Source organism: Chelonoidis abingdonii, chromosome 4, assembly GCF_003597395.2.
Source record: "Chelonoidis abingdonii isolate Lonesome George chromosome 4, CheloAbing_2.0, whole genome shotgun sequence".
Taxonomy (NCBI): Eukaryota; Metazoa; Chordata; order Testudines; family Testudinidae; genus Chelonoidis; species Chelonoidis abingdonii.
In genome coordinates this window covers 78757953-78784355 of record NC_133772.1, presented here as the reverse complement: position 1 = coordinate 78784355, position 26403 = coordinate 78757953, and the positions used below count along the sequence as shown (strand labels likewise).

At 54.8% G+C, this 26403-nt stretch overlaps 2 protein-coding genes across 15 annotated transcripts in view; both read right to left on the bottom strand.

Annotated features, from left to right (window-relative positions):
• Positions 1–3211: 3211 nt before the first annotated feature.
• Positions 3212–17697, bottom strand: MDK (midkine). The gene is made up of 5 exons (XM_032775089.2): positions 17529–17697; positions 6855–6934; positions 6497–6658; positions 4914–5075; positions 3212–3661 (listed from the first exon to the last, which is right to left on the bottom strand). Exons 2-5 carry the CDS (start codon positions 6931–6933, stop codon positions 3636–3638), a joined length of 429 nt encoding a protein of 142 aa, XP_032630980.1. The 5' UTR covers position 6934; positions 17529–17697; the 3' UTR covers positions 3212–3635.
• A 4695-nt stretch (positions 17698–22392) lies between these two features.
• Positions 22393–26403, bottom strand: part of DGKZ (diacylglycerol kinase zeta) — a 97896-nt gene continuing 93885 nt past the window's right edge. For 12 of the 14 annotated variants that reach the window (XM_032775090.2, XM_075065273.1, XM_075065276.1 and 9 more), the window contains one exon: positions 22393–26114. In XM_032775090.2, the coding sequence (XP_032630981.1) occupies positions 25998–26114 (117 nt within the window). In that variant the 3' untranslated portion in view covers positions 22393–25997. The remainder of the gene's footprint in view (positions 26115–26403) is intronic. The other 2 variants (XM_032775092.2, XM_032775093.2) reach the window with 1 other exon arrangement.

The following is a 26403-nucleotide window of genomic DNA, read 5'->3' as shown; positions in this document are numbered from 1 at the left end:
TGAGTTGCAGCTGATCATTGCCCTGGCTGGATAGCTGGCAAGGGGATGAGCTGCTTCATTAAGGCAAATTAATGTCAATTGATTCAGTTACATGTGTCCTTTCCTGTTCCAGTGGTTTGTGCTCAGGGGCTTTCTGGGGCTGCTCAGTCACAGGGCCTGACACCCCTACCATGGGCAGGTCAGGTCTGGGCTCAGGGCTGCAAAGGGGGGCAGGGGGCCTGGAACACAGAGGGGCCTGTGGGGCCAGTGCACACTCTGCCTAGGGGCTGCCTTACACAGCATATGCCCAAGCAACTTCTCATTGGTCTTAGGGCTGGTTTCACTCAGCTCCACCCCTGTGCTGGTCTGGTAGCAATAACCCTGCCATAGCTGAGGGATGTCAGTGAGCACAGGTGCCTGGGGCTGGGATTTTCTCCCTTAAAGGCGTGGGGGAGGGTTGAGGGGAGGACTCAGGCAACTGCCCCTCGGTGAGCAGCCTCTGGCTAGAGGCCTGCAGTGATCTCCAGCCACACGTAGGCCATTAGGCTGGTGCAGTGGCTTCAGCTAACCCCATGTCTGATGGCACCAGCCTCTTCAGTGGGGCAGTATAATTGCTAAGACAGCTACACTGGGCGGGGAATGAGGTGAGTGGGTTTAAAGAATACGCGCGCAAGGGAAACATTTGATACGTTGGTACCAATGGCCCCTGGTTTCCTCAGCTACCCGTCTGATGTGTTGCCTTTGAATGGGAATTGGGACGGTAGGAGGCCGGAGTGGTTAGATACAGACTAATACAGTGAGGAGCAGGTTCCTGTCCTGTAGCTCTGAGTTCAGTACAAAGCTGGCGGCAGATCAGGGAGCTGCAGGGAAGATGCCGATGGCATTTAACTCACTGTTCTCTTAAGGTGGGGATGTGGCATCCAAATTCTGCCTAACCAAGGACCATGGCAGGAGCTTGTTGGGCATCTGCAGGCCAGACTAACATGCTCGAGCAGATTGCAGGCTGCTCCTCTTGGGGCAGTTGGGTCTCTGACTCCCTGGGCAGCAGCATGAGAGAGAGCACAACCCACTCTGTAGCACAGTTCAGAGCTCCTAGAGAGGAGCCAGGAAGTCTGACAAGCAGCCCCTTGGGGCTTGGCCATATGCCAAGTCCTTGGCAGGCCTCCCTCTGCCTTGTGCCACGCAGAGGCTAACACAGGCCTTGGGCAGTGGGAGAAATCACCCTCTCTCTGGAGGTTGACACCATCCCATTAAGTCTCTTGTTGGCAGCCTAAGTCTATTTGCACCCTGGCCGTGCCTTGAGTGGCTGCAGAGACCAATCCTCATAGCAGAGTGTCGTCCTCAATCAGCGTACAACAGCCACGGGGACAAGCTGGGCAGCAAGTCCCACCCACCCCCTCCAGTCACTTCCCTTCAGCTGCCGCTTTTCCCAGCTTGCTGGGAGTGGCTAATCCTGGACTAGCCGTGGCTTCCTCATAGCCGGGCTCCCACCCCACGCGCCGTAGCCATGCTGACTTTGAGGCATTTCCCCAGGCCCTGGAGCAAGATTCCTGGGTGATTAGTCCAGCGTCCTTGTAGGGATCAGAGCACCGGTTGCAATAGCATCTAGTGGGAGACTGGCACCTGCACAACTGAGCGCTTCCACAAGTGCTCCTGCCTTATTCTCTGCAGCACCTCCTGCTGGGAGATGCTGTGACTAGAATAGCTCGTAGTGGGCTCCATCTTGTGTTTTAGTCCCGTAACTAATCACCTGCAGGACTGGGGAGGTGGGAGTCCAGCATCGTAACCCAGCTGGTTCCATCCAATTGTAACAGGGGTTAGACAATCAGAGAAGGGACTTCACTGTTCCATGTGCCTATGAAAAACCAGTCTGAACCTTGGACTGTCACCTGGCTTGTGAAAGCTTTTAGGGCCTGTGTCACTGTGCAGGGAGGTTACCAGCTTTGCACAAAGCTCAGACAGCATTCATAGACGCACAGACCAGCATGATCATCTAGTCTGACCTCCTGCCCTTCACAGGCCAAAGAACGTCACCCACCCACTCCTGTAATAGACCCATAACCTCTGCCTGAGTCACTGACATCCTTCAGTCATGATCTCAAGACTTCAAGAGTTCCTGAGCAAATGGAGCTCAGGGGAAACTCCAGCCAGCTCATGCGTCTCCCCAAGGGGGGATTTGTTCCAAAGCTTAGCCGAGCCAGGAAGTCTCCTTTCAAATACAACCCTTCTCCAATATAATAAGTAATAGATTGGAACCGTAAACTGCAACCAAGCCCACCTCCCTTGGTAACTATCTGGCTTCCGCACCTTTCCCTCATGGAGCTTTAACCTCATGTAGGAGCTTTGCTCCCAGCATGCCCATGGGTAGAGACCAGGAGCTGCCGCGCCGCAGGTAGCTATAGCTGCTTGATGCCGGACTATTTGAAATTCTTGTTCCGCTTGCCCTTTCCTACCTGGGGGAGATTCTTTCCTGGTTGCTGCAGGACTCTTATTGGCTTATTTCCTCCAACTAAGTCACGCTCAGTTTAACAGAGTCCTGGCCCAATCACCCCAGTGGAGCCCTGGCTAACCCTCCAGGCTAGGCAGCAGCCACTGGCCTGATCTAGCAATAACCACCACTACAGCTAGTATGTCACAGCCTCTCCTGGTTGGCACCACGGCAGAGTTCCCAACACAGAAGCAACATGTGGTAATTAGAGATGGGTTTGTTTTTTTAAAGACTTTTATTGGAAAAGAAAAAAAAACTCCAAAAGTGGCAAGGGCTGGCCCAGCACCTGTGTGAGAGCGGAAAGCAGGGAGAGGCCACAGCGCCCCGGCACAGACATGGATTAGAAGAAACAGAAGGGAAAGGAAGAGAAAAGGGAAAGGCCCATGAACCTGGGGGAGATTCTTTCCTGGTTGCTGCAGGACTCTTGGGTTTGCACCCGCTGGTGGAAAAGCAGGCAGCAGGAAGGGGTCACCCTGACCGAAGAGGCCAGTCCTCAGGTGAACAACTTGTGAGCAAATGCAGGTGAAGTGGGGGAGGCTACAGGCACGCAGCAGACCACCGCTGGGAGGCACACGTCATGCCTCTTGCGAAGTCAAGGAAACCAGAAATAACAAGACATCTCGAAATGTTTCCATTGCACATGAGCCCAGCCACGCACTGGGGCTCATCCCTTCCTGCTCTCATCATACCTGCTCTCTGTGACTGGGTTACTTGCTAATTCAGTGGTTAGCTTTTCTTTTTCCCTAAAGCACCACTGTGAATCAGACAGGCCACGAGCTTGCCAAGGATGTGCCAAAGGCCACTTAGCTGCAACAAAACCATGAAGGGCTCTAGCTGCTCCCAGCCCAGAGCACCTCACGCACATTCCACTGAATAGCTGGAAACAGAGGCAAAGGGAACACTGGGGTCCAAATAAAGGTGCCAAACAGTGGCACAGAGCGGGTATGGGGAAGGTAAACAGCACCTCCTTCAGGCGAGGGCGGATTTGGTCTCTACACAACTAGTGATTAAAAAAGGCATCACAGTTAAGGATGAAGTTGGGGAGGAGGAAGAATGGAATTTGGCAAAACATCGCCGAGCGGGGGGACCATGCTGCAGCGCCGAGTGGTGTATGTCCAGATGGGTTCAGGCACCGTGTCTAGGAGACGGGAGGGTTGGCCCGTCCCTTCTAGTCCTTCCCCTTTCCTTTCCTGGCTGTTTGAAACAATGGAACAAGACATGAGTTAGTGCATCTGCGGGACGACCCCATTGTATCTGAAGAGGTCACTTCAGCATGTCTGTAGCTGACCCAGTACAAAGCTGCCTACACACCACTGGCTTGGGTTCTGGCTGCAGTGGCACATAGGCCAGGCAGCTGCAGTGAATCCAACCAGGACCAAGGGAGGGTGAACCCTGCTAGTTAGTGCACTTGCCTGGAAAGTCTCTGCTCAGTGGGTACAGTACTTGCCATCTCCAGAATCCCAGGTGATGCTACCGTCTGCTGGTGGATCACCCAGACCTCCTGACCTTTGACATACCAGGAGGCACCGTATTATTTGCACTAACCCGGGTTGTGTTTTGGGGGTGCAGTGACCAGGTAGGGCTGGCAGGGCAATAGCAGGGGAGAACAGCCAACAACTGGTCATGTCCTGGTCACAGTCAGAGTGAGGCCTGCCCAGGCATTGAGGAAATCAGCTCAATCTATATACCACTATCTTGCACTCAAAAGTAGATGGCAAGCAGAGATGGCAGTTCCCAGCTACAGCTGTGACTCCAATGGGCATAAGCAAACTGTATCAAGACCCTTTAATGACCAGCAGTGAGAAGGGACAGGGGGCCTTTCACACCTTGAAGGATCCCAAAATGCCTCTCAGGTTTTATAAGCAGAAATTGCTTAAGCCCCATTGAAATGCAACTCTCTGTAGGGTGCACTGCGATGCAATACACCAGTTAAGAAAGGGAGCGAGAGAGGGTGAAATCCTGGCTCTACTGAAGTCCATGGGAGTTTTGCCACTGGAGACAGGATTTCACCTAGAGACTCCTGTAGTGGGATTTGGAACCCTGTGGAATGTAATGATCTGAATAGGAATTTCACCAGGGTAGAGTTAAAAACCCAGTTCTTGTGAAAAGAACCAGGGTCTTAAGGAGCCCATGTATCCAGGACCTGAGTGTTCTGTTTCCTCCAACAGATTACTCTTGCATTTGCAGAGAGCTCCATAGACCCTGCCAGCACACAGGGTCAGGACTGACTCAGAGCCCTTCCTAATGAATCACCAGCACCACTCTGCAGTGTTAGGGTTGTCCTTGGAAGTGCAATCCAGACAGACCCAGTTTAGCTTGGGAGATCCAACAGGATCACATCCCCAGCTGGGATGGCTGTATTTGTCTTGAATGTGTCATGGACCCAACATACAATGGCTCTTCCCACGCGGAGGTGGAATAAGGACTTCCAGTGGTGGGGACTGACCTTTGGATTTTGACTTGGTCTTGGGAGAACAGGGCTTGGTCACTTGAATGGTCTCCTGACACTCGGCATTGTACAGGGCTTTCTTCAGGGTACCTGAACGGGCCTTTAGACCTGTGGCAGCATCGCACCCGCCCCAACTCTCAAACTTGTACTTGCAGTCAGCTGGAAGAGAGGTTGGAGCCATTAGTTCTATGCAGGGCCCAGAATAAATGGCTGCTCGTTAGGAGCCGCAGGAACAGTGTTGGGCTGGTGGCCAAACTATGTTCATGCTGCTCAATCTGACAGCCTGGTATTGCATTCACATTAGTCCAGCCAGCAACCACACTGCCTCTTCCGGCCCTGCAAGACACTGGGTCATCCCACTTGAGTGAATACCACCAGCCACATGCAGCATGTGGGGCCACTACTGCCCCATGTCACATGGATGCAACACCCTGATAGTGTCTGTATAGCCCTCAGGGGACTTGACACCTGAACTCTGTTCTTCACGGGTCCGCCTCAACAAACAGGCCATTCCAAAAGTCTGATACCCAAATGGTGAGGCACATTTAGGCAGCTGGAGGGCAAAGGCAGATGAGGCTATTCGCCCCAGCCCCATCCCCCAGCTCAAGTGATGATTGCAGCACCAGCTAATATAGTTTCAGAGGAGGCTTGGCAAGAATGGCCCAGGGGTTGCCAGGTCTGAACCTCTGGAAAGGGAAGCAAGACTCACAAGCTGGGCAAGTGTAAAGCAAAGATCAGTTCCATGGTACTACTGGGTCAGACTGTCTGGTGAACCCCATTCTGCATCAGACTAGTGGTGTATCTAACCTGCTCCTGATGCATTGGGTCAGATCAATGGCTCATACAGCCTGATATCCCTAGGTGTCACCAAGGGCCTAATGTGGCCTGCAGAACCTTTTCTGCAAGGGTCTTCCCAAATGGAGTCCAATAGCAGCAGCTGAATTTGGCACCCTGCAGCTAGGGTTAGTCTCTGCTCATTTCAGCCTCACCCGTCCCCAGTGTTGGCCAGGTGCCCTACCTTCTCTGGGAAGTGGAGAGCTCAGCAATGGCTATTGCTCCTATGGCAGAGCTAACCTGACTTGTATCTAGCCTTTCATCCATTGCATTGCACCTACAATGCACTGCTCTTTTCCCTTCGGCAGGGATAGAGACCCTATCTCACAGATGTGCTGAACCCAGGAGTACCCACTGTGCAGCTCATGGCGATCTCAGCTTTTAACAAAGGTGTGGTCTGCAGAGATACATGTCCCACCATGCAATCCTCTGCCAGGTGGGAATGGCCAGGCCAGACCATTGCATACGGGGACATGCAGGCTCTATGCGACACACAGATACATTAGCACATTGGGTGCAAGGGAGTGGAAGGTCAGGTCATAGATGCACACTTGAGCTCCTGGCTAGCTGCTTGTATGGTCCTGAGAAGGCTAATATTGAGGCTCCTATATGTTAAAGGGACAACAACCACAAAGACTCCAGCTTTTGGACAAAAGTCCTGTCAGTTTCCCACAGCCATGGGAAGCTGGTGGTCTCTGGTTGCCCTCTGAGCCTGGTGAGTCTCTGGGATGGGGCTGTGCACCCACCTCCAAACTCCTTCTTCCAGTTGCAGGGGATCTTGCACTTGAGTCTCTTAGTCTCCTCCTTGCAGGTACCCTCACGGTAGCCCACACCACAGTCTTTGTTATTTGGGGTGCAAGGCCCCCAGCGCCAATCCTCACATTCGGAGCCGTTCTTCTTCACCTTGTCTGCAGGGCAGAGGAGGGAGCAGGCAGTCACTCTGAAGGATACAGAACAGCAGCTGGCCCCAGAGACAGGAGTTCTGCCCTCCCTCACTTGCAGCCAGAGACATGAACATCCCCTTTCCCCACCCGTAACCAGCCCCACGGAGTATAGGATGAGGGACAAGTTCTCTTCCTAAGCTGCCATGAGTTTGCCCCTCACCTTTCTTGTTTTTACCAGCCTCAGAAGCTGCAGCCAGGAGGATCAGCACCAGGAGGAGGAAGAGCCCACGGACCTGCATTCTGTGTGGAAGAAGGGAGATATATCAGCACAGAAAGCCAAGCCTGTGCACTAGGAGGAGGACCCAGGTGTGAGGGATGGTGCATATGAGGAGCAGGACATGGGGCTGATGGTGGGGAGGGAAAGGTGGTTCTGGAACTGATGGGCAGGATTGCGTGGGCTCAGGGGAGTGTGTCTGGGTCACTCTTCTGTGCAGCCCCCTCTGGACTCTCCTCACCACCCCAGTGTATCACTCTGCAGGACAGAGCTGGAAACATGTGCAGCCCCAAACTCTGAGTTGAGATCTCTCTTCCCTAGGCAAAGCCCAGGGCTGGAGGAGGGACTGAGGGACAGGAAATGAGAGAGAGGCTACCACTCTGAGCTCCATCAGCCCTAATGCTTGTCCTGGCCTAACAGGAGGGAGTCAGGGCCCTTCCTAGGGCTGTGTGTGTCAAGTGGGAGCCTCACCTAGCTGCAGTACTTGGCAGGCTCCTAAGCCAGACTTGGGGACAGTGATGGGACACAGACAGCCACTGTAGTCTGGAGGAAAGGGAGGGAGGCTTGCCACCACCGATCAACAAACAGTGAGTGTGACAGGGCCAGACTCCCCAGCCTGTGTGTGTTCCCAACTTACAAGCCCTCCAGGCTGTGGGCCATTCAGACATAGACAGAGGCTGCAGAGGTCCATGGTGCAATGCAGCTCCCACCCCAATTCTCCCCTTCCAAGCTGGACGGTCTGTGCTCACAATGGGGTGGCTGCGATCATATTTAAATAGATGCTACCTCTGGTTACAGAGGTGCATGAAAGGAGTGGTGAGTCCTTCCCACTATGGAGTAAGGGATGGATAAGGTAACCCCAGACACCTCCAGCCCATCCCTCTAGCTGGGTGAGGAGAAGCAGCCCCCCCCTCCAATAATGAATTCCCCAGTGTTTCAGCAGCTCAATCCCCTTTATCCTGCTGCTGGCCTCAATACTGGGCCTATGGGCATAAGGCAGTGGGCCCAGCATGCATGTCCCTCTGGGAACTCAGTGTAGTCTAAATGCTGCCTCCTCAGATCCACCTTGACCACGAGCACGGGGCCTGAGGGGATTTGACTTTCAGGGTTCCACAGGCATGAACAAAGAGGAAAGTCAGCTCCTAGTGGAGAAGGGCCAGGGGGTGAGGGCTGGCGGTGGAGACGGGGGTGAGCAGAACCTTCATATACTAAATGCATACAAACCATTGGGAATCCCAAGGTCTTGCCCACATCAAAAGGCAGTCGCCTTCTCCTTGAACCAGCCAGGAAGGCACATCTGGAGGCATGTCACAACCCAGATGTGAGCAGACTTTGGTTTTAAGTTGCCAACCCTCCAGGATTGTCTTGGAGACTCCAAGAATCGAAGATTAATTGTTAATTCAAGATTGTCACATGATGAAACCTCCAGAAATACGTAAAACCAAAACTGGCAACCCTAGCTGGTTTCCAGGTGAAGGAGACCGGAGAGTGAAAAGGAGGGGGCAGCCAAAGATACCAGCCAGGGCTTGTCCACACCAGCCTGGTGAGGAGGCAACTCGCAGCCACACGCAGAGCCCACCCTGAAAGGGTCACAGATAACCACAAAGCTGTAACCATCTTTATATGCCTCTGTGTACAGAGGATCAGGTTTCGCTGTGGAAGTGGCCGGACTCCTGGCCTCTTCTGGGCTATACAGGCTCTGCTGTAGCCACGTAAAAAACCAGGCCCTGTGCACAAGTTAGAGAAGGCTTTTAGCTTTGCACAACACTTGGGACTGATCCTTTCTCATCCCCTCTCCCCCAAGCTCCCATTGATGTACGGTGGTGGGAAAGTGCAGGATCGGGCCCTGCTTTTCGGCTTCCCTAGAGTCACCTTTTCTGTCCCCCCTTTGCTGGTGGGACCCCTTCTGGTATCAGGGTGGGAAGAGGGCTCAGGCCTCCTGGTACAGGGTGTGGGTCGGTACATTAACATCACAATCCCCCCCAGCTTCAAACCAGGAACAGCCAAGAGGAGGTTGGGAAAGCCAATCTGCCTGAAGGTGGGATTTGTGCTGCTCAGGCCCTTGGAAAGTTATTTGTCCTGTTTGTCTGCTGGCAGTAATAAGCCTCTGCTCCCTACTCCCCATCCCCAGTGATTCCTCAGCCCCCTTCCATGCCCACATTTCCCAGTGCCTCTTTTATCCAGCGCCCAGCAGGCCGCCTCGCCCACGCCAAATATCCCCGACATTGGGGGGACGGCAGCTGCCATGGAACCTTTATCCGGCTCCAAAAGAATCCAGGGCAGAAAAAAACCACGACCATCAGTTTTTGAGAACTAAAACAGAAGATTAAAAAAAAAAACCCACACAATGTGGAGCTCATGTGGAGCTTTAGAAGTGAAGCTGCTCCCCCTGCTGGCTCCCTTAATGTCAGCCCATTACCATATCGCCACAAAGGGACCATGGATGCAGAAGGCCAGGCTGCGTAGGGGGAGGGGGAAGACATGGACGTAGGAGCAGTGCATGTGTAACCCACACATTTCCTGGGTGTGGTGTTCTGGCCCATCTAGCGGCATGGAGACCACTTAGAGAGAGAGAAAATGAGTCTGCTCTACAGCCTTAGCTAACAGCTAGTTGGCTTTTAGCCCATGCGGTAGAGGCTCATGCACTAAGCTCCAGAGGCCCCAGGTTCAGCCCTGCCCATCAATGACTGGAGGGGCTGTCAGTGTTACAGGTGTGCATGCCCATGCCTCTGTGTTTGAATGTGCAATGGAGGAACTTGTGCACAGTGGGAGAGCGTGTGTGGGATGCATGATGGGGGAGCATGTATGTGTATGGAGGGAGTATGTGCACGGAGGGAGTATGTGCCCAGTGGGACTGTGCATGTGTTTGCACTATTGAGCAGTAGTGGGTACATTGTTAAGTTGACTGAGTTTCTACTTTAGCTCCACCTCTGTTGACTTCTCTGAGAGGGCTCCTGGCTAGGGTTGCAGTCAGAGGCACAGTGTCCCTGCGTGCGCATGTCAGTGGCTTGACTCGGCTCTCCTCCTACTCACTATACCCTGTTAGTTTCCAGTAACTAAGGTGGCTAGAAATGGGTCCAATTCCAAATCAGAGACCTGGAGGGTGGGACACAGAATCCAGACTCAGAATTCCCCAGCTCACCTGTTTCTACTGTAGACTGAACCCTAACTAAGCCCGGATGCTCCTGCATCGGATGGGGTTGAAATCTAGCTCTGGAGCCTTCTCTAGAGCTGTTCTGCAGAAAGCTGTCCCTTCTTTGGTGGGGTCTGAGCTGCTGCTGACATCAGTGCATCTGTCCCCTCCTCATAGCTCTAGGAGATCCCACAGCATTGTGGATGTAAACAAAGGGGCCTGGCAGAGCAGTGCCAGGTCCTGGCAGTAGGGGGATGGGCAACAGCTTTTCACCTGCTCTTTCCATGACCAAGGAGAATTGCTCTGCTGTTTGCCCCACTGGTGACAGTTCCATGAAGGACAGCAATAGACACATTGAGCTGGTACAGCCAGTGACAATGCCAACTTCCCCCACACCCACCAATGGCCAATACCAAGGGGCTGGTGGGTAACAATGCCAGAGGGTGACATGCACATTAAATAAACAGGTACAACTTCACCACCAGGGGGAACCAGACAGGTTGCGCCTAAAGCCCAGAGTCCCAGCTGGCAGAAAGACCAAGGCAGCAGGGACTGCACTAAGCTACTGCTCACAAGGCTTTTTTAGCTTGAGGCATCATTCTGATTGAAGAGATGGCGGGAGGGAGAGAGGGTGTCAAGCAGAGGTTGCCCTGGAAATTATGTCATTAAAAGCCCCATTTTCCAAAGTGATGCTTGATTCTTAGAGGTGCTGAGCCAGCTGGATTTGTGGGTCCAGAGCGTCTCAAATACAGCCAAGAGCAAAGGGGAGAGGACCGTAGCTCCCACACCAGGCTTTGTCCCATTCTGGAACGCCAGGCCCCAGTCTTGCCATTACAAATCCCATACACCTCACCCAGGCTTGGAGCTTAAACAGGAGGGGACAGGCCCCAGGCAGCTTGTGCAGAAGAGGGAGAAAACCCCTATACATGGAATGGCAACCGCCAACCCAAGGAGCAGGTGAGATCCGAGTACTAGGAGGGGAGGGGATTAGCAGAGCATTAAGGTTAAAGCTGCTTGGAGCCAATGCATTTGCAGATGTGATGCTTCCCACTAGGTCCATATGCAGGGGGCGCAGCTCTGCTTGGCTTCACCTTCTGCCCTGTACCAAGTGCATTGCCAGGGTATTCACATGTCAGCCCCTTTTCCCCACCTACAAGCCCCAGTAAACCAGGAAAACATGGCATACACCTTCTCACTGTTGAGAGACGGTATGACTAGGCAGCTCCCAAGTGTGATGGCAGCACACCCACCCTGGCTCCAGTGAATCAACTGCATCTGCTGTGTGAGACCCTCCCTGCAGGCCTGTTATAGGACGAGACACACTGGGGGCAGTGTAGGGGGAGAAACACTGGGTCAACTTTCGCTCCCTTCCCCCACACGGTCACTCCGGCAGCACGCTGGGGAAAGCAGCTCCGTTTGTTATTCAGGCTCCAGTGCACTCACCTTTTGTGTGTCCCTTGCTGTGAAGCTCTCGGCTTCACTCTGAATTGAACTGTCACAGACAATTACACAGCCTGGCTGGCTGAAGGCAGAGCTGAGGGGACAGAGCCACCTTCCGCTTTCCGCACCTCAGCCAGAATGAGCTCAAGCCCCTTCCCACCAAACTCTCCTCAAAGAAGCTGCAAGGACAAGGGCTCAGCACTGAGAATGAGCCAGAACAGCCCACCTTCCAGAGGCAGAGGCTGGGAGCTCACTACAGCCAACACTGCTGCCCTGCTCTCTACAGCACCTCCTGCTGGGAGTGGATGGGACTAAAAGTAACTAAGAGCCCCCCTCGAGACAGTGTCGTATCCAATTCCCTACTGGGCCCTCAGAGCAGCACCTTCAAACTCTATCTCCCCTTTTACTCAGACTCTCCCATTCACCTCCACTCTGTAACCTCTGCTTCTGCCTTGGCCCTGGGCTATCCTCTGCCCACCTCTACAACGTGGCCTTGTGTAACACAGCCTCCAGGCTACTCAAGGTGATATTCCCATCTCCTCTGGGCTGGGCTAATGCAGCTCCCTTCTCTCCAGCCTCCAATACTTGCAGACCTCTTCATTGGCTGCTCAGTGCAAACTGACTGTTCTTATTTTTAAAACTCTCCATGGAGTTAGTCCATTCTACATTATGGACTTTGTCTCCTTGTTTCTTCTGCTCTTCTAGTACCAGTCTCCTTTCTGCTATATCCCTCAACTTCTTCCCTGCCCCCAGTACAGGTGTGAGAGCCTTCTCTGCAGCTGGGATGCCCATACACAGGCATGACTGCCCTCCCTGGTTCACAGTAAGCATGTCCTCCAACTTCTGGAGGCAGGATGCACTACCCTGTCTTCTGCCTGTGAGCAAAACCCCCAGGAAACACTTCCAAAAACAAAACAAGAGTCAAATTTCAGTGTGACCTACCAGAACTCTGTGTCTGAGCTCCCCTTGAAGGGGACGCAGCTAAACACTAGTTTCTGAGTGCTGTCCCAGTGACAGACAAGCGTAGGACAGACAAGCAAAATAGGGCAGGGGTGGACAGGCCTGACTAAAGCCCTGGCCTAGGGAGCAAGGAGTCCTGTTCTGTGCCAGGCTCTACTAATGAGCTGCTATGCAAGTCACTTTCCATCCATGTGCCTGAGTTGGAAAGAAAAAAACAAAAAAAACCCCCAACCATTGGAGATAAACTCTGGCCATTATTCAGTCTATGGTATTCTGAGGAGAAAAGGAGGGAACAAAAATATTCAGAATAATTTCAGTCCCCCTGATGGTTCCAATTCCAGATAAAAATAACCTGAAATGTGCTTGCAAAACTGTTGGTCCTTTTTGCAACTGACTCCACCTGCCCCCTTGCTGGCTGGTTACATCATTCACGAGTTTGGCTCCTCAGATGTTCAAATCCAGGGTACCTATTTCTCATGCCTGCTCTGTCCCAACCAGGCTATCCATGCTGAGCTGTGCGAGTTTATACAGATTTTGGCAGCATCTCCCATTGCCAAAGATTTCACTCGCTTTGGATCAGACCTCTGGGTGATATTGGAATGGAATCTGAAATGCCAAACATAATAATGAGGGGCCTTGGGACCCCATCTGATCTGCACTCTGTGCCAGGCAATGCCAGCTGCAGTTGCCACTCCTGCATACTTCCCTGCCCCCATACCTGACTGCTCCCTCTGCAGCCACTAGACCTCTGGTTCTTGTGGCTGCTGCCTGGAAAGACCCTGAGAGACCCTAGGGAGTGAGGAACATCGCTGTGCTGCTAATCTTATCTGCACCCCTTTCAACACAGGCATCCCTCTGCTTGGCTCACACTGCAGCTGGCTCAGACAGCTGAGCCTCTGAGTCCATGAAGCATAGGGCAGGGGCAGAAGGGGGTTAATCCCCCTCACTCCCTTTGGAACCTTGGTGCTTTCCCTAAAGCTGAGCAGCTCTTACTCCCCAGGCATGGGAGCAGCACATCCTCCCTGCCAGGATCTCAGTACCAGAGGGAGCCAGGGCAGGGGACGCTAAACCTTCCCCATGGTCTCATTATATGCAACAAGGGGCTGGTACCCTAACGCTCTGGGGCCGGTGAGAGAGCAGGACTGTATGGGGTCAGTGAGCTTTCGCCAGAGACCATGATAACCTGCCCTTCGTGGTAGGGAAAAGCACCTATTCTAAGGGGAGAGGGGTTGCCTGTTGCCCCTTACTGCCTGGGATGGGTTGATTCATTCCATAGCCTCCCACTCAGCCCTGGCTTGCAGGAGCCTGGCTGCCTGTGGTTAAAGCTGCAGCTGGGAGGGAGACTGGGGAGGCTGGCTGCCTACCCACCCATCACATGCACCTCCTGCTAAATCTGCCCTTTCAGGGAAGGCCACTGACCTTCTATATCATGCTGAGACCAGCCCCCTGCTCTGACGCTATTCCCCCCTCCCCTCCAAGATATTTTCCCCCTTCAGTAGTCATATTCCTCTAGGTGTCTCCAAGCCATTCTCTTCCTCTGAGCACCTCACTGCCCTCTTCCTCCAGACCCTCTCAGGCTTCTTGCCTTGACCCCTCCTTCCTCCCCACTGAGCATCTCCTTGGATTTCATCCTCACTGGGGTCTTCAGCGTCTCCTTGGTTTTGACCCTCTCTGCCCCGACTCCCTTCTGTCCTGTGCCCCATAGGGCCAGATGCTCTTCCTTTCCCATAATGGCCCTAGCAGGGTGAGTGCAGATGTTGCTCTAGTGCAGGGGTGGGCAAACTACGGCCCGCGGGCCACATCTGGCCCGCAGGACCATCCTGCTTGGCCCCCGAGCTCCTGGCCTGGGATGCTCACCCCCAGCCCCTCCCCTGCTGTCCCCCCTCCCCCGCAGCCTCAGCTCACTCACTTTGCAGCGGGCACAATGCTCTGGGCAGCGAGGCTGTGAGCTTCTGGGGCAGTGCAGCTGCAGAGCCTGGCCTGACCCAGTCTCCGTGCTGCGTGGTGGTGGCAGCGTGGCCTGGCTCCAGGCAGCACGGTAAGGGGTCAGGGAGCAAGGGGGGTTGGATAGAGAGCAGGGAAGTTCGAGGTGGTGGTCAGGGGGCAGGAGTGTGGATGGTGGTCGGGGAGGGAACAGGGGGTTGAACGGGGGCAGGGGTCCTGGGGTAGTCAAAAGGGGGGGGGTTGGATGGGGCAGCAGGGGGCAGTCAGGGACAGGGGTTCCGGGGGCAGTCCGAGGACAGGGAGAAGGGGTGGTTGGATGGGGCAGAGGTTCTGGGGGAGCTGTCAGCAATGAGAGGAGGGGTTGGATGGGGCAGTGGGGGTCTGAGGGCAGTCAGGCGACAGGGGTTCCAGAGGGGCCATCAGGGAACAGGGGGGTTGGATGGGGCAGGAGTTCCAGGAGGGGGGGCAGATAGGAGGTGGGGGCCGGACCACGACCCCCATCCCTAACCGGCCCTCCATACAATTTACGAAACTTAATGCGGCCCTTAGGCCAAAAAGTTTGTCCATCCCTGGACTAGTGAATAGCCCCAGCTCTGGGGCCAGGGCAGGTCAGTTCAATGTGCCCAGCATACACTAGCCTCCAGGTCTGACTGGGTGGCAGCTGCTCTGTAGCGTGATGCTGTATCACCATGGGCTGTTTTCTCCCCTGTTACACTCAGTCCTTTCCCCTGGACATGGGGTGGCACCATTCTTGGGCTTCCTTGGATTTTACAGAATGAAGCAGAAAGTGTCTCAGCTGCCAGCTCTCCTCACTCCCCTGCGTCATCAGGTCACTCTAACACCTCCTCCTGCACAGAGAACTGTCCCCACGACCCAACCTCTCCTTCCCAAGGACCTGCAAATCTGGCCCATTCAAGCCTTGCCTTCCCCTGCAGATCCAGACCCAGGCAGTGCCCTAGCTCCATAGCCATCCAGCCCCGGGAGATTTCTCATAGACTCTACAGATGCCCTCCTGGAATCTCCCCAAAGTCCTGCCTCTCCTGCTCCCTCTGCCAATCTGGTGAGACCTTTCTCCCCCAACCACCACTTGGCAAAGGAATCCATGGACTTCTCTTTATCTGGCCGTAGTCCACGAGGGTACCCACAACAGCACCTCCTCCTTCAGCACAGCCAGCTTCTAATCATCCCTTCCCTCTAGTGTCCTTTGATTCCTGCTCCCCCATTACTGCCTGTGTGGGCATCTCCTTCCCCCCAGACCTCTTCCAGCTCATTCTGCTGCTCTCTCCCCTTCCTCTTCTCAGCAAAGTGCATGAGAGCAGCACTCCCTGCTCACCCAACAGCTTCCTGGGCCATTTCTATCTGAGCTTCACCAACCAAACCGCCCCCTTGTAGTTAACCTGTAGCTCCCTCCTCATGCTCCCTGACCTTCCTACAGCTTCCACACTGTGGGGCTAGATTCCCCTCCCTTCCCCCCATTCTGATCCTGCCTTTCAAGACACATGTGCTGGGGCTTTCCACAAGGCTGATTTCTTAGCCCTCTCCTCTTCTCCACCTACCTTTCACCTAGTGGGAGCCTGTCACTATACAGACCTCTGGTCACAGCTAGCAATCTCTGGGGATTGGCCCCACCCCAGGGTGGGTGTTACCAGAGTGGGAGCCAGGAGAGGCAAGGTGGGGAGGCTGCTCCAGATGGTGTAGAGAAGAAGGCTCTTGCACAACCTGTGGTGAGCACGTGAGGAGACAGAGATGGGGAAGGCCTGTCCAGAGGAGGGCAGGGAGAAGAGAGGCAAGGTCTGGGTGGTTGGCTGGAGCCGTCCATGGGTGGTTTTAAGGAGGCGATTGGAGCAATGGCCGGGGAGCTAGTGGAGGTGCTGGAGAGGGATGGGAGGCACACACCAGGCAGGCAGCCGCAGATAGCAGAGCAGGGGGAGGCGCTGCAGGGACTGTGAGAACTGAGTTGTGCCCAGAGCAGGCAAGGACTTCGGTGGGCCCATCACTCTTCCCACGCCCACAACTCAGCCCAGCAAGGGAGCCCGGGGGGCCAGCCTGAAAGCCCAGTCCCCAGCCTCCCAGAGTAGGAGTGTAACAGAACAGAGCCCCCAGCAGCCCACGCCTTAGCCTTCGGGCTGGGGGGTCACAGCCCAGAGCCCTCCGCCCCCCCACCGATACTGGAGAGTTGGGCGGGGGGGGACGGGAGGGGTTCACAGCAGGGTAGGGGGGTGAGACTATTCCGGGCCCTGCTGCACCCGGGCCTCCGGGGCTTTCTTCCTGCGGAGCGGCCCCTGGAAAGCCCTGGTGTGGCGGAGTCCCGCTCTAGCGCAGCAGGGGGAGCGCAGCCTGCTCCGCGCCCAGCGGGACCCCCGCCCCACCAGCGCGGGGACGGAGAAAGAGCCGCCTCGCCTTCTTCCGCTGCAGGCTGGAGAGGGGCCATGAGCCAGAGCTGGGGATGAACCGCGCGAGGGGTCGGGGTGCCGGCTCCGAGCGATCCCCCCGGGGACGTGCTTGGTGGGTCCTAGGACGGGATCAGGGCTGGGCACTAAGGCACGGCAGCCCGGGGAACCCCGAGTCCAGCCGGGCAGAGGGGCCGGGGGCACCAGCGGCCGTGCCAAAGATTCATTTCCTTTCCCGGCCCCCCTGCAGCTCACAGCACTTCACCTTCGCCTCCCTGAAGGAAGACTCGCGAGCCCCTTGTTCGGGGGTGGGGAAACTGAGGCACGGAGCAGGGACTTGCCCCAGGTCACACAGCGAGTCAGTGACAGAGTTCTGCCTCCCTGAGGCACTGGGCACCACTAAGGTGCTCATCAGGGTGGTGTCCTGGTGGCCGGAGGGGCAGGGGCACAGATCCCTCTTTTCTGTGCGGAGGGGACGAGGCAGCAGGTTACCCCCCGGAGTTCTAGATGCACCGCGACTTCTCGCTGGTCCCAGCGTGCCCGGCAGGTGACAGCCGCTGCGAGGAGCTGCCAGTTCCCCCCACAGGCAGCCCCTCCTGCGCGGATCAATATTCCCCGGAAACCCGTCCTGGGCCCTGGGCTGGCGAGACTCCGGGCTGCTGCCCGCGCTGGCGGGGGCTTTGAGCCCCGTTCCCCATCCCCAGGAGCCGCCGACAGCGGGAGCCTCGCCCTGCGCTCCGGCGCTGCACTTACTTGTCTGGGCGCTGCGCTTTGCTCCGGTGCTCGATCTCCGCGCGGCTCCCGGGGGTTAGTCGCTCGCTGCCCCGCCGCCGCGCTCCTGAGCTCCTTCCCTTTGTGTCTTCAGAACTAGTTTCAGCTGGTCACATGTGGACACCACCTCGCCGAGCGCAGCGGCCCCTGACGTCGCTCCCAGCTGACAACAAAAGGTAGTTCTAGCCCAAACTTCGCAGGCCCCGCCCCCTGCGCGGGGAACCAGGCCCGGCAACAAAAGCAGGAGCCCAGCAGCAAATCCTGCCCCGGGGCGCCTGGGGTTGGGAAGGAAGAAACTGCTCGTGTCTGTTCCCAGCCGCAGGCCTGCTGGCTCCAACCCCATTGCAAGACCTAGTGGTACAGACGTTGGGCCAGGTCCCGAGGAGAGGCGGTGCTGGGGTAATTTACACCTTCCCAGCCCCCAGCAAGCAGGGCTGGCTCCAGGCGCCAGCATTCCAAGCTGTGCTTGGGGCGGCATTCGGCAAGGGGCGACAGTCCCTGTTGTTTTGCCCCCAAGCAGCGCGCTGAATTGCTGCCACAGGCAGAGGGGACAGTCCGTGTGTCCTTAGGGCGGCAGGCGTGTTTCCCCTGCCGTAATTCTGCTGCCCTAAGGGCACGTGGACTGCCCCCACCGCCCATGGCGGCAATTCTGTGTGGTGCTTGGGGCAGCAAAAACTATAGAGCCGGCCCTGCCAGTCAGGTAAGCAGACAAAGCACAGGCCAACCCCAGTGCCCAAGGCCAGGACACACAGCATGACAGGGAGAGACCTGGACTGCCAGACCCTTTCTACTCCAGTGGCAGGAGGGAGCCAGGAGACCCCTCAAAGGATCAGGCATCATGAAAAACATCTGATCAAACAGCAAAGCAGCAAAACTGTAACCCAGCTGGGGAGTTAGCGATGGCATCACCTACTCAGCAGCCTGTCTCCAGATCAGGCATGGGCAGCAGTGACCAACAGACACTGGGAACAAACAAATTTTGTGACCTTATTCCCGCTGCCTTGTATCCATCCCAGACAGAGATGTGAGGGGGTCTGGTTCTTTGTTACCCTTTTGCAGTACTGGTCATGCCAGTGAAGTCTCTTGGGTTGAATTGAATTGACTCAGGGCAGATTCAAGGGGGATGTGGCTGGGCAGGGGAGGTTACATGTCAAACAATGGATCGAAGGGCATCACTTAGCCACTGAGGGGACCTGAGACAAGGGGCTAGTTCTACCCCTTAGAGTCAGACCCACCTCTGAATCTGGCACAGTGACTCCCAAGTCCTATTTGCAGACCGTTTCAGATGGCTTCTCTGTCATGATGGTGTTCTAGGCCCTGCACAGTGTTTTCAGTGACTCCTTGGGCTCCAGGGACAATGCCTTAGGCTCCAGTACAGCCTCCCAGGCACTGACTGACCAACCAACAGCCAGCCTGTGCCGAGCCAGCCTCCCACTTATGGGAGGCATCCTCCACACGCCTCTTCGTTATGGGCCAGCTCTGTTCCTGGTGGAGGTGCACTCCCCTTCCTGCTGCACAGACACAGCTCCCGCATGCTGATCCAGGGCCCACCCCACACTGCCCCATACCCTGTTTACCCCCCCTCCCCGCCACAACATAGCCTATTCATGCAGTGATACATTACGGTCTCTAGGCTGTCTGGGCCCTGTGCACTACCATCTCTGAATCTGGTCCAGCAACTCTGCAACCCCTATCCTTGGATGCATCTTCCCCCCCCTGCTTGGATCTCTCACATTGGGCCCAAACCAAAAAAAGCCATTCAGGGAAATAAAAGCACCCTAGTGACAGTGATTTCTTCCCCCACACTCCCTCCCTCTCCAGTGAGGAGGGGAATGCAGGAGCCAAGCCAGCTCTCCTGCTTTGCTGCCCAGCAGACTGCAGGACTGGTGTCATGCCTAAGGAATGGGGTTGTGGTGGGGAATGAAGTCATTTTTCCACCATCCCCTCTGGAAGGATGTTGCAGAGAGAGCCAGGAAGCCACAGATTTCATAACCCGCTTCAGAATCTGAAAATCTCTTTCCAAGAGAGTTCCACTTTTAACTTACATGTTGCTGGCAGTTTCCTGACTGACTGTCCAGCATGGCATTGGAGGCTTTTGAGAACAGGTTGGATAAACACCTGTCAGGTTGGACAAACACTTGGCCCTGCCTTAGTGCAGGGGGCTGGACTTCTCGAGGTCCCTACATTTCTATGATTCCGGAATGATATCTAGAGCATACAGGGGGTGAGAGAACCCCCAAAGCAGAGCAGAAGACACATTCCTTTTGCATTGTCTTGTCTCTTTGTCCATTACCCAGATACTAGTGGGCAAACAGAACCATCTACCATGATCCATGACAATCAGCTGCCTCCTTCCCCATTCATTGTTATCCCAGGCCCAGCTGTGTGCATGTGGTGTCTGGCCAAGCCAGGACTGTGTGGGGATGTGAGAACAAGGCAGTAGGCATCTGAAGAGGGAAAACCCCAGAGAGGAACAAGAGTGATTCTTTATCATTCTCCACAGGGATGTAATGAGGAGCAATCAGAGTGAATTTAAGGAAGGGGACATTCCAGCCGAATCTCACACAAAGTATCTTGAAGGCTGGAGAATTGTTTCCCCATGGGGCCAAGGTGAAAGACCCATCACTGGGGATATTTAAAATGAGATTGAACAAAGCCTGGAAAAGAAAGTTCAACTGCACAGAATGCGAGGAGCTGCCTGCCCTGGGTGTGGCAAGCTGGTAGGGCTTGCAAGTCTCTAACGTTAGCATCACCATTATGCCCATGGGCATGACCTGTGATGTAACAGACCCTGGCTTGTGGTATGAGTGAAATAGCCAGTTCTGAAGGCAAGAGCTGCTGGTATTGCTCAGTCCTTTCTGGACCATGGAGTGAGAGAACAGGAGGTACCAGGGCCCTGCAGCAGGAGCCTGCTAGCATCTCAAACTGAATCTGCCCAAACTGAAGGTCAATTGTATTTCTCTTTCCTCCTTGTCTCTCCCCTTGGCTTTCTTCCATACTCCCAGTAGCCCCTGGGGGACCAGAGAATGGTGATGACTGTTTGGGAAGGTGAGTGGGGAGCCGAGTGCCTCTGTACAGATCTCTAATTGCAATGGAGGTGAAAGTCCTGTGCTTGTCCCTTCTGAGCACTCGGGGAGGGGATGCAGGAGGACATTACATCCTCTTCCAGCACAGAAACAAGGCTCTGTTTGCAAAAAGGAGGGCTCATGCTCAGGGAGCAGAGTGGGGAGGGGACCAAGGGGCCAGAAACCCAAGGGCATTTCCCTGCAGCTGTATGGATATCTGTAGGCAAATAAACAAAGAAAATAAATAAAAATAAAAAGTCACACAGATAATCTACTGCCTCTTGTCTTGATTTTTAAAAGGCCCTGTGAAAGCATGGCACACGCCCTATAGGAAGGTGGCACTGCCTGGGTATAGCTCTGCCCTGGGAGAACGTGGCATGGGTCCTCTGGAAAGGTTGCCTTGTCTTGTTTGTAGTTGGGCTGGAGGGTAGCTGATGGGGGTAATGATTAACATGGCCATGTGTATGCTCTCCCTCTCCCGCCTTCAGCACAGGGTCTGGTTAGTGAGGGCTGGGTTTGTGTGTATATTCAATGACATACATATGCTGGCAGTGCATGCAGCTGGCACTCACTCAGGCACCCCTGACAGATATGAGCATGCAGATACACACAAATGTACTTCTGGCACACACCTCCAACCACCTCTAACACACACAGAGGATTGCATGGGAACCTCTGCAGGCCAAGGGGTTTCAGAAATCCACTACCCTCTGTATGGAATTGTAGAATTCTCCTCCCAGCCCAGGGAGCTGGAGGCAGAGTCCCAAAACCTCCCAGAAGAGCAATGGGATTTTTGAAATCTCTTCCCCACCCTGCTGGAAATTTCTGGTCTCTGTGCTTACCGGCACTTACTGCTGGGGAGAAATGGTCCAGTGCTGAGGGGTCTGGGCACTGAAGTGGAACTGACCCATCCCTGAAATCCCAGCATGTATGTTTGATCCCTGGCCACAGAACCAGAAGGGCTGGGGCAATTTAGCATGCACTGCACCAGCCACACACTCCTGCCATTAGCTCCAAAGGGCTGTTAGTGACAAGGCTCCCAGGGGGAGGGAGGGAATGTGTATATTGGGGACAGAGGAGAAGCTTATAAACCCCAAATAGTGTACAGAATGTAGGGGGGTGAAGGTGGGATGATTACTATGCAACCCTCAAGGTTCTGAATTTGAAGTCTGAGTCAATTTCCCAGCCCTCACCCCACCTCATTGATTAGCAAAATGTCCATCTCCAACACTGCCATAGGTGCAGCTCAGAGCACTGTGACCTGCTCTCATAGGTAGGCTGCTATCAATGCGACAAGTGCTCTTTGGGAAGAGTTAATACAAACATTTCAAATCAAATTAAATTCAAATTATAACAAACAAGTAACCCTGCAGCTGCAAAGGGCAAGAAAGGTCTGATTCTAGGGGGACAAACTTTCTCCCAAAAGAAAGAACAAGAAGCTGCTCAGAACAACAGGCAGCAAAATTAGGAGCTCACAGTCCATGCTTGTTATGCTGATCATCAGGTAAGGGGGAGAATTTTCTCCATGCTACACTGCACTGTTGGATCACTGGCCAAGTGCACATGGGTGGGGAGGGGTCCTCTTTAAAGAAAGGCCCCGAGTCCAGATAGGGGGGATCTGATCCAGCAGGGAAAACACCACATTCTGAGCTCCTGGCCAGGGTTTAGAACGGAAGTGGTGTCACTGAAGGGGCACCTTAGTGTCACACATAAGGCTGATTAACTCATTCCTGTCGCATCCATCATCCTTGCAGGTCTCAGAGAGGGAGAGAAACAGTCAGTAAAATGTTCATCTTTTTATTTTAATGGCAAGAAACGACAACATCCAAACTGTCAAAGATTAAAAGCGATGGGAACACAGGCTGCTGCCCAAGCACTCAGCCTGCCAGAGCCACAGTCCCAACAGAGTTACAAATATACAGTCCTAATAGAGTTTAGGAGACAGGAACCGGGCATTGCACAGAATCTCCATCCTCCAGTATTACAAAATACTCTCCTCCTTGCATAAAAACAAGCCAGGCTTGGAATTGCACAGCAACTCAGCTCACGGGCACACACACATACACACACGGGGGAAGTGGTCAGAGTGTGTTTGAACTACCTGTACAAAGACTAAGAGAGCGTACAAAAAGGGGAACGAGAGGATGGGCTCAGGGTGTAAACGCTTCCAGACCAGGCTCAGTGTCCCAGCAGAGAGCGAGCAATTTGTGCCATTAAAGAGACATAGTGTCTGTCCTGCTGTTGGCTAATGAGCAGCCATAGCTGGATGACGAGGCCCTTCACCCTGACCCTCTGCATGTGAGAAAGAGATGGACATGGAGATCCATCCATCAGGCTCCATCCTCCATGGTGCCCAGCACATGACCAACAGCCTAGGCTGGTTCAGAATCACCTTCCCCTTTAATGCACAATGGCAGGCCCACGATGGCCCACCTGACCCAAAAAGCTTGCCCACAGTGCATGCCAGGACCTTCAGTTCCCAGGGGCTGCTGTGCTCCTGCACAGGAAGCAGCACTCACTTTACGGATGCTGGGTGCAAGCTTGGTAAACTGGCATTCCCCCTCCCCCAAGCATCTGGAGAGATGGGTCACTCTGGCCCTTTGTGCCCTGGGGCACAGCTGGATGCAAGAAAGCCTTGTTCCCCCTTTCCCCCCAGCCCGTGCCAGAACATGTGCTGGTTGTTTGCTGGTGCCCCATACAGCTCCTGCAGGTCCAAATCCTCCCTTTGCCTCAGAACCGGGGGCATCTGGCATGCAACTCATCAATGATTGTGCCTGTGGTGGCCAGACCTGTTTGTTTTCACCATATGGTTCTATCTTCACCTAGGGGGTGGATGTGTGTCAGTCAAGACCATGCAGAGAATGGGAACACACAGCACAGGAGGTGGAATCCCTGGCAGCAGCAGAGACCCAACACCCCTGTCATCATAGTACTGATGGAGCAGGTTAATTGAGAAAGCCCCAAGGACAAATCACAGCAACCAGCTCTGTACCAGAGCAGCCCCCAAAGACATAAGCTCCACCCCAACAGGAATAATGGAGGGGAGGGGGGAAGAAGTGGATCCAAGGCTTTCCTGGCCCCAATCCTGCTCTCCTTCCACCCATGCCAGGTACAATTAGCTACTGAAAACAAACTAAAAAGCTGGTTCTCCACCTCTGTAAACAAAACCAGAAGGGTCCTAAGGAACACCAGCCCCTCTCCTGGAGCTTCGAGCGCAGGCTCCCACAGCCCCAGTGGTCAAAGACCTGCTGGGCAAGTGGAGCTCCCTGGTGCCTTGTTTCTCAGAGCCATCTAGGAACCCAAGGCAGAGATGGACTCACTGGAAAGCAGTCACCTCCTGACTGTTTCAGGGCACAACATGACCCACTGAGCCTTCATGTTTCACTACTTATGCTCCACACCAGATTCACCCCTGAACTACTAAAGTTCTGGTCCGGACAGGCCTGGTAACAGCCTGCCCTCCTTCAGCCAGCTCCCAGCTCCCGTGCTCTGGCAGGGTCCGACACTGGTGCAGTGTGAAGGGTCACACTCCAAACAGCCCTGGACTATTTAAGGCTGCTGCACCCAACCCAGCACAAAGCCAAGTGCAGGCCAGCTGGCTACCTGCTCGATACGTCTCCCAGGTCCCAGGATTAGAGCCGCCCCTCCACCCACTGAGGCTGAGGAGGGAGCCTCATTGTTCTGGAATGTTTGGGGCAGACTGCGCTGCCTCTGCCTGGGATCGGGGCCATTGCAGGGAGGTAGCTCCCCCCCCCCTTTCCTTTATTTGTGTATCTGTTGAAAAGAAGGCAAATAAGTGACGGCGATGGGGCAGGCACGCAGTGCTGGGTGAGCACGGAGCTCCAAGCAGCTCGGGGCAGACAGGAGGGGCCACACAAAGAACTGGGGGCCCCGGCCCAGACAGTGGGAATCTGCATGGAAGCCAAGGAGCAAGGGGTGGAATTATGCAGGGCCCCGCAGGGAGCAAAGTGGAGGAGTAGGGAGAGCTTGGCAAATGGGGACAGGCTGCATCTCACGAACATGCTGTTAGGGGCCTGGCGTGCGAGCCCCACTGCTTGGGCAAAGCCCTGGGAATAGACTGTAGGGACTACTCCTGCCCTGGTCATGGGGCCAGAGGGCTAGACAGGGCCTTGTCTATCCCTTACCTCTAGGAGCTGTAGCTCTTGGGCCCTGGGGTGCTTGTACCAGATGCTGGATCCGGCTCCCTGGGCACTCTCAGTATGGGAGTATCTGGTATATGGGACACTCCAAACACAAAAGAGGCCTCCCAAATGCTGAAAGGGTACAGGGCAAGTGTTTCCAGTGCGGGTGCTGGCACGGCAGGAACTCTGTACTAAGGTTAGATACAAGCTCCCTCCTCAGCCTGGCAGCCTCCCTGCTGCATAAGCAGCACATTTTTTTATCCACACATCAAGCATGCTGGTGTTCAGCAAATTAGAAACATGTGAAGGAAGGGGAGGCAGCGGATGAACTTGGGGAGAGGAATCAGGAAAGAGTCGGGGGAGTGCCAGAAGGAGGAAGCATGGGAGACCCGGGCACATTGCTGAAATTTTGTTGTGGTACTTGGGTCCAGTTTCAACAAGCAGACAGCTTGCTTGGAACTCAGGACAGATTTATGGGCATGGCTCCACTGGACATGCCAGGGGTCCCCTCCAGCTGTCGGGGGCCCCTTGTGTGGCTGCATAGAGACTCGGGGCAAAGGGAGGAAGTAGGATAGGAGGTGGTATGTCAACTGGATCGCAGTTAACTTGTCCCAGGCCCACAAACATCCCCAATTATTCTGCAGTCTGGACAGCAGAGCTAGTGCCAAGTGCAGGAGCAGGGCTGCTTTCTGGTGACCCCCTGTGGCTGTCCCAGGGAGTGATGTGGGCAGGTTCTGGGGGTAGACTCCTGAGGGTGGGTAGGGGAGGTACTAGTGGCGATGAGTCCAGTGGAAAGGCAGCACATGGAGCCATGACTGGGGCAGGCAGGTGGAAGCTGAACAACAAGAGACCACAAGGGCTACTGAGTCTGTTGAGGGAGCACCAGTCATCACTCACTCCCACTTACAGGGGCAGCACAGAGGCTTCATCAATCCCCAGCCATGGAGCTGGCTCCTATAGAGTGCACGGGTGGGAGAGCTGCTGGAGCAGATCCATCCAGTGCAGGGTGTATGGAATATGGTGGGAGATGGCGGGGGAGAGCGAACCAGGCTCTGAGTCTCAAATGTCCACCATACAAACGAATACAGCTTCAGCCAGGCCTGGGACAGAACTGCTGCCGCCTCTTCCCCCTCCTCTGGGACTAAGTAGAGATCCGGGAAGGGCTGGGCCGGACCTGCAGCATGGTAGTCGCCCTCCTGTCCTGCCTGCACTGGGAGGACCACGGGGTAAGGCACCACTGAGCACTACACAGCTGTCTCCTGATCCTCCCGCTGAATCATCTGGTAGTGCTGTCGATTTTCGAGGTAGGCAGCCAGGTCAGGGTCGTTGGCCTTCTCGGCTCTGTGTTTGGGGGTGTCTCCCTGTGCAGAGGAAAAGGAAGCAAAGTGGAGGTGAAACGTCCAAACACAGCCCACAGGAGATCCCGCCCCACAGCCAGTAACTTTGCAAGTGTCAGAGGGGCTCCTCCGTCCCCAATCCGCAGAGGCTGAGAGTCTGTTACAGCCCCCGTCACAGAGCACTGAACCTAGAGCTCCAGCTGTAGCAGCTGGTGCTTTTAGCTCTGGAGGGCCCCAACTCAGTCCCCAGTGTGGTAGCCAAGATGGCGGCCACCACAATTGCACCCCTTTCTCTCTGTCATTTTACGTCTTG

Coding starts and splice junctions, on each gene's coding strand:
- MDK (XM_032775089.2), bottom strand. CDS start 6,933: ATGCAGGTCCGTGGGCTCTTCCTCCTCCTGGTGCTGATCCTCCTGGCT. Junction 5,076..6,496: donor CTGGAAGAAGGAGTTTGGAG/GTGGGTGCACAG, acceptor CCTCTCTTCCAG/CTGACTGCAAGTACAAGTTT. Junction 3,662..4,913: donor GACCAAGTCAAAATCCAAAG/GTCAGTCCCCAC, acceptor TGTTTCAAACAG/CCAGGAAAGGAAAGGGGAAG.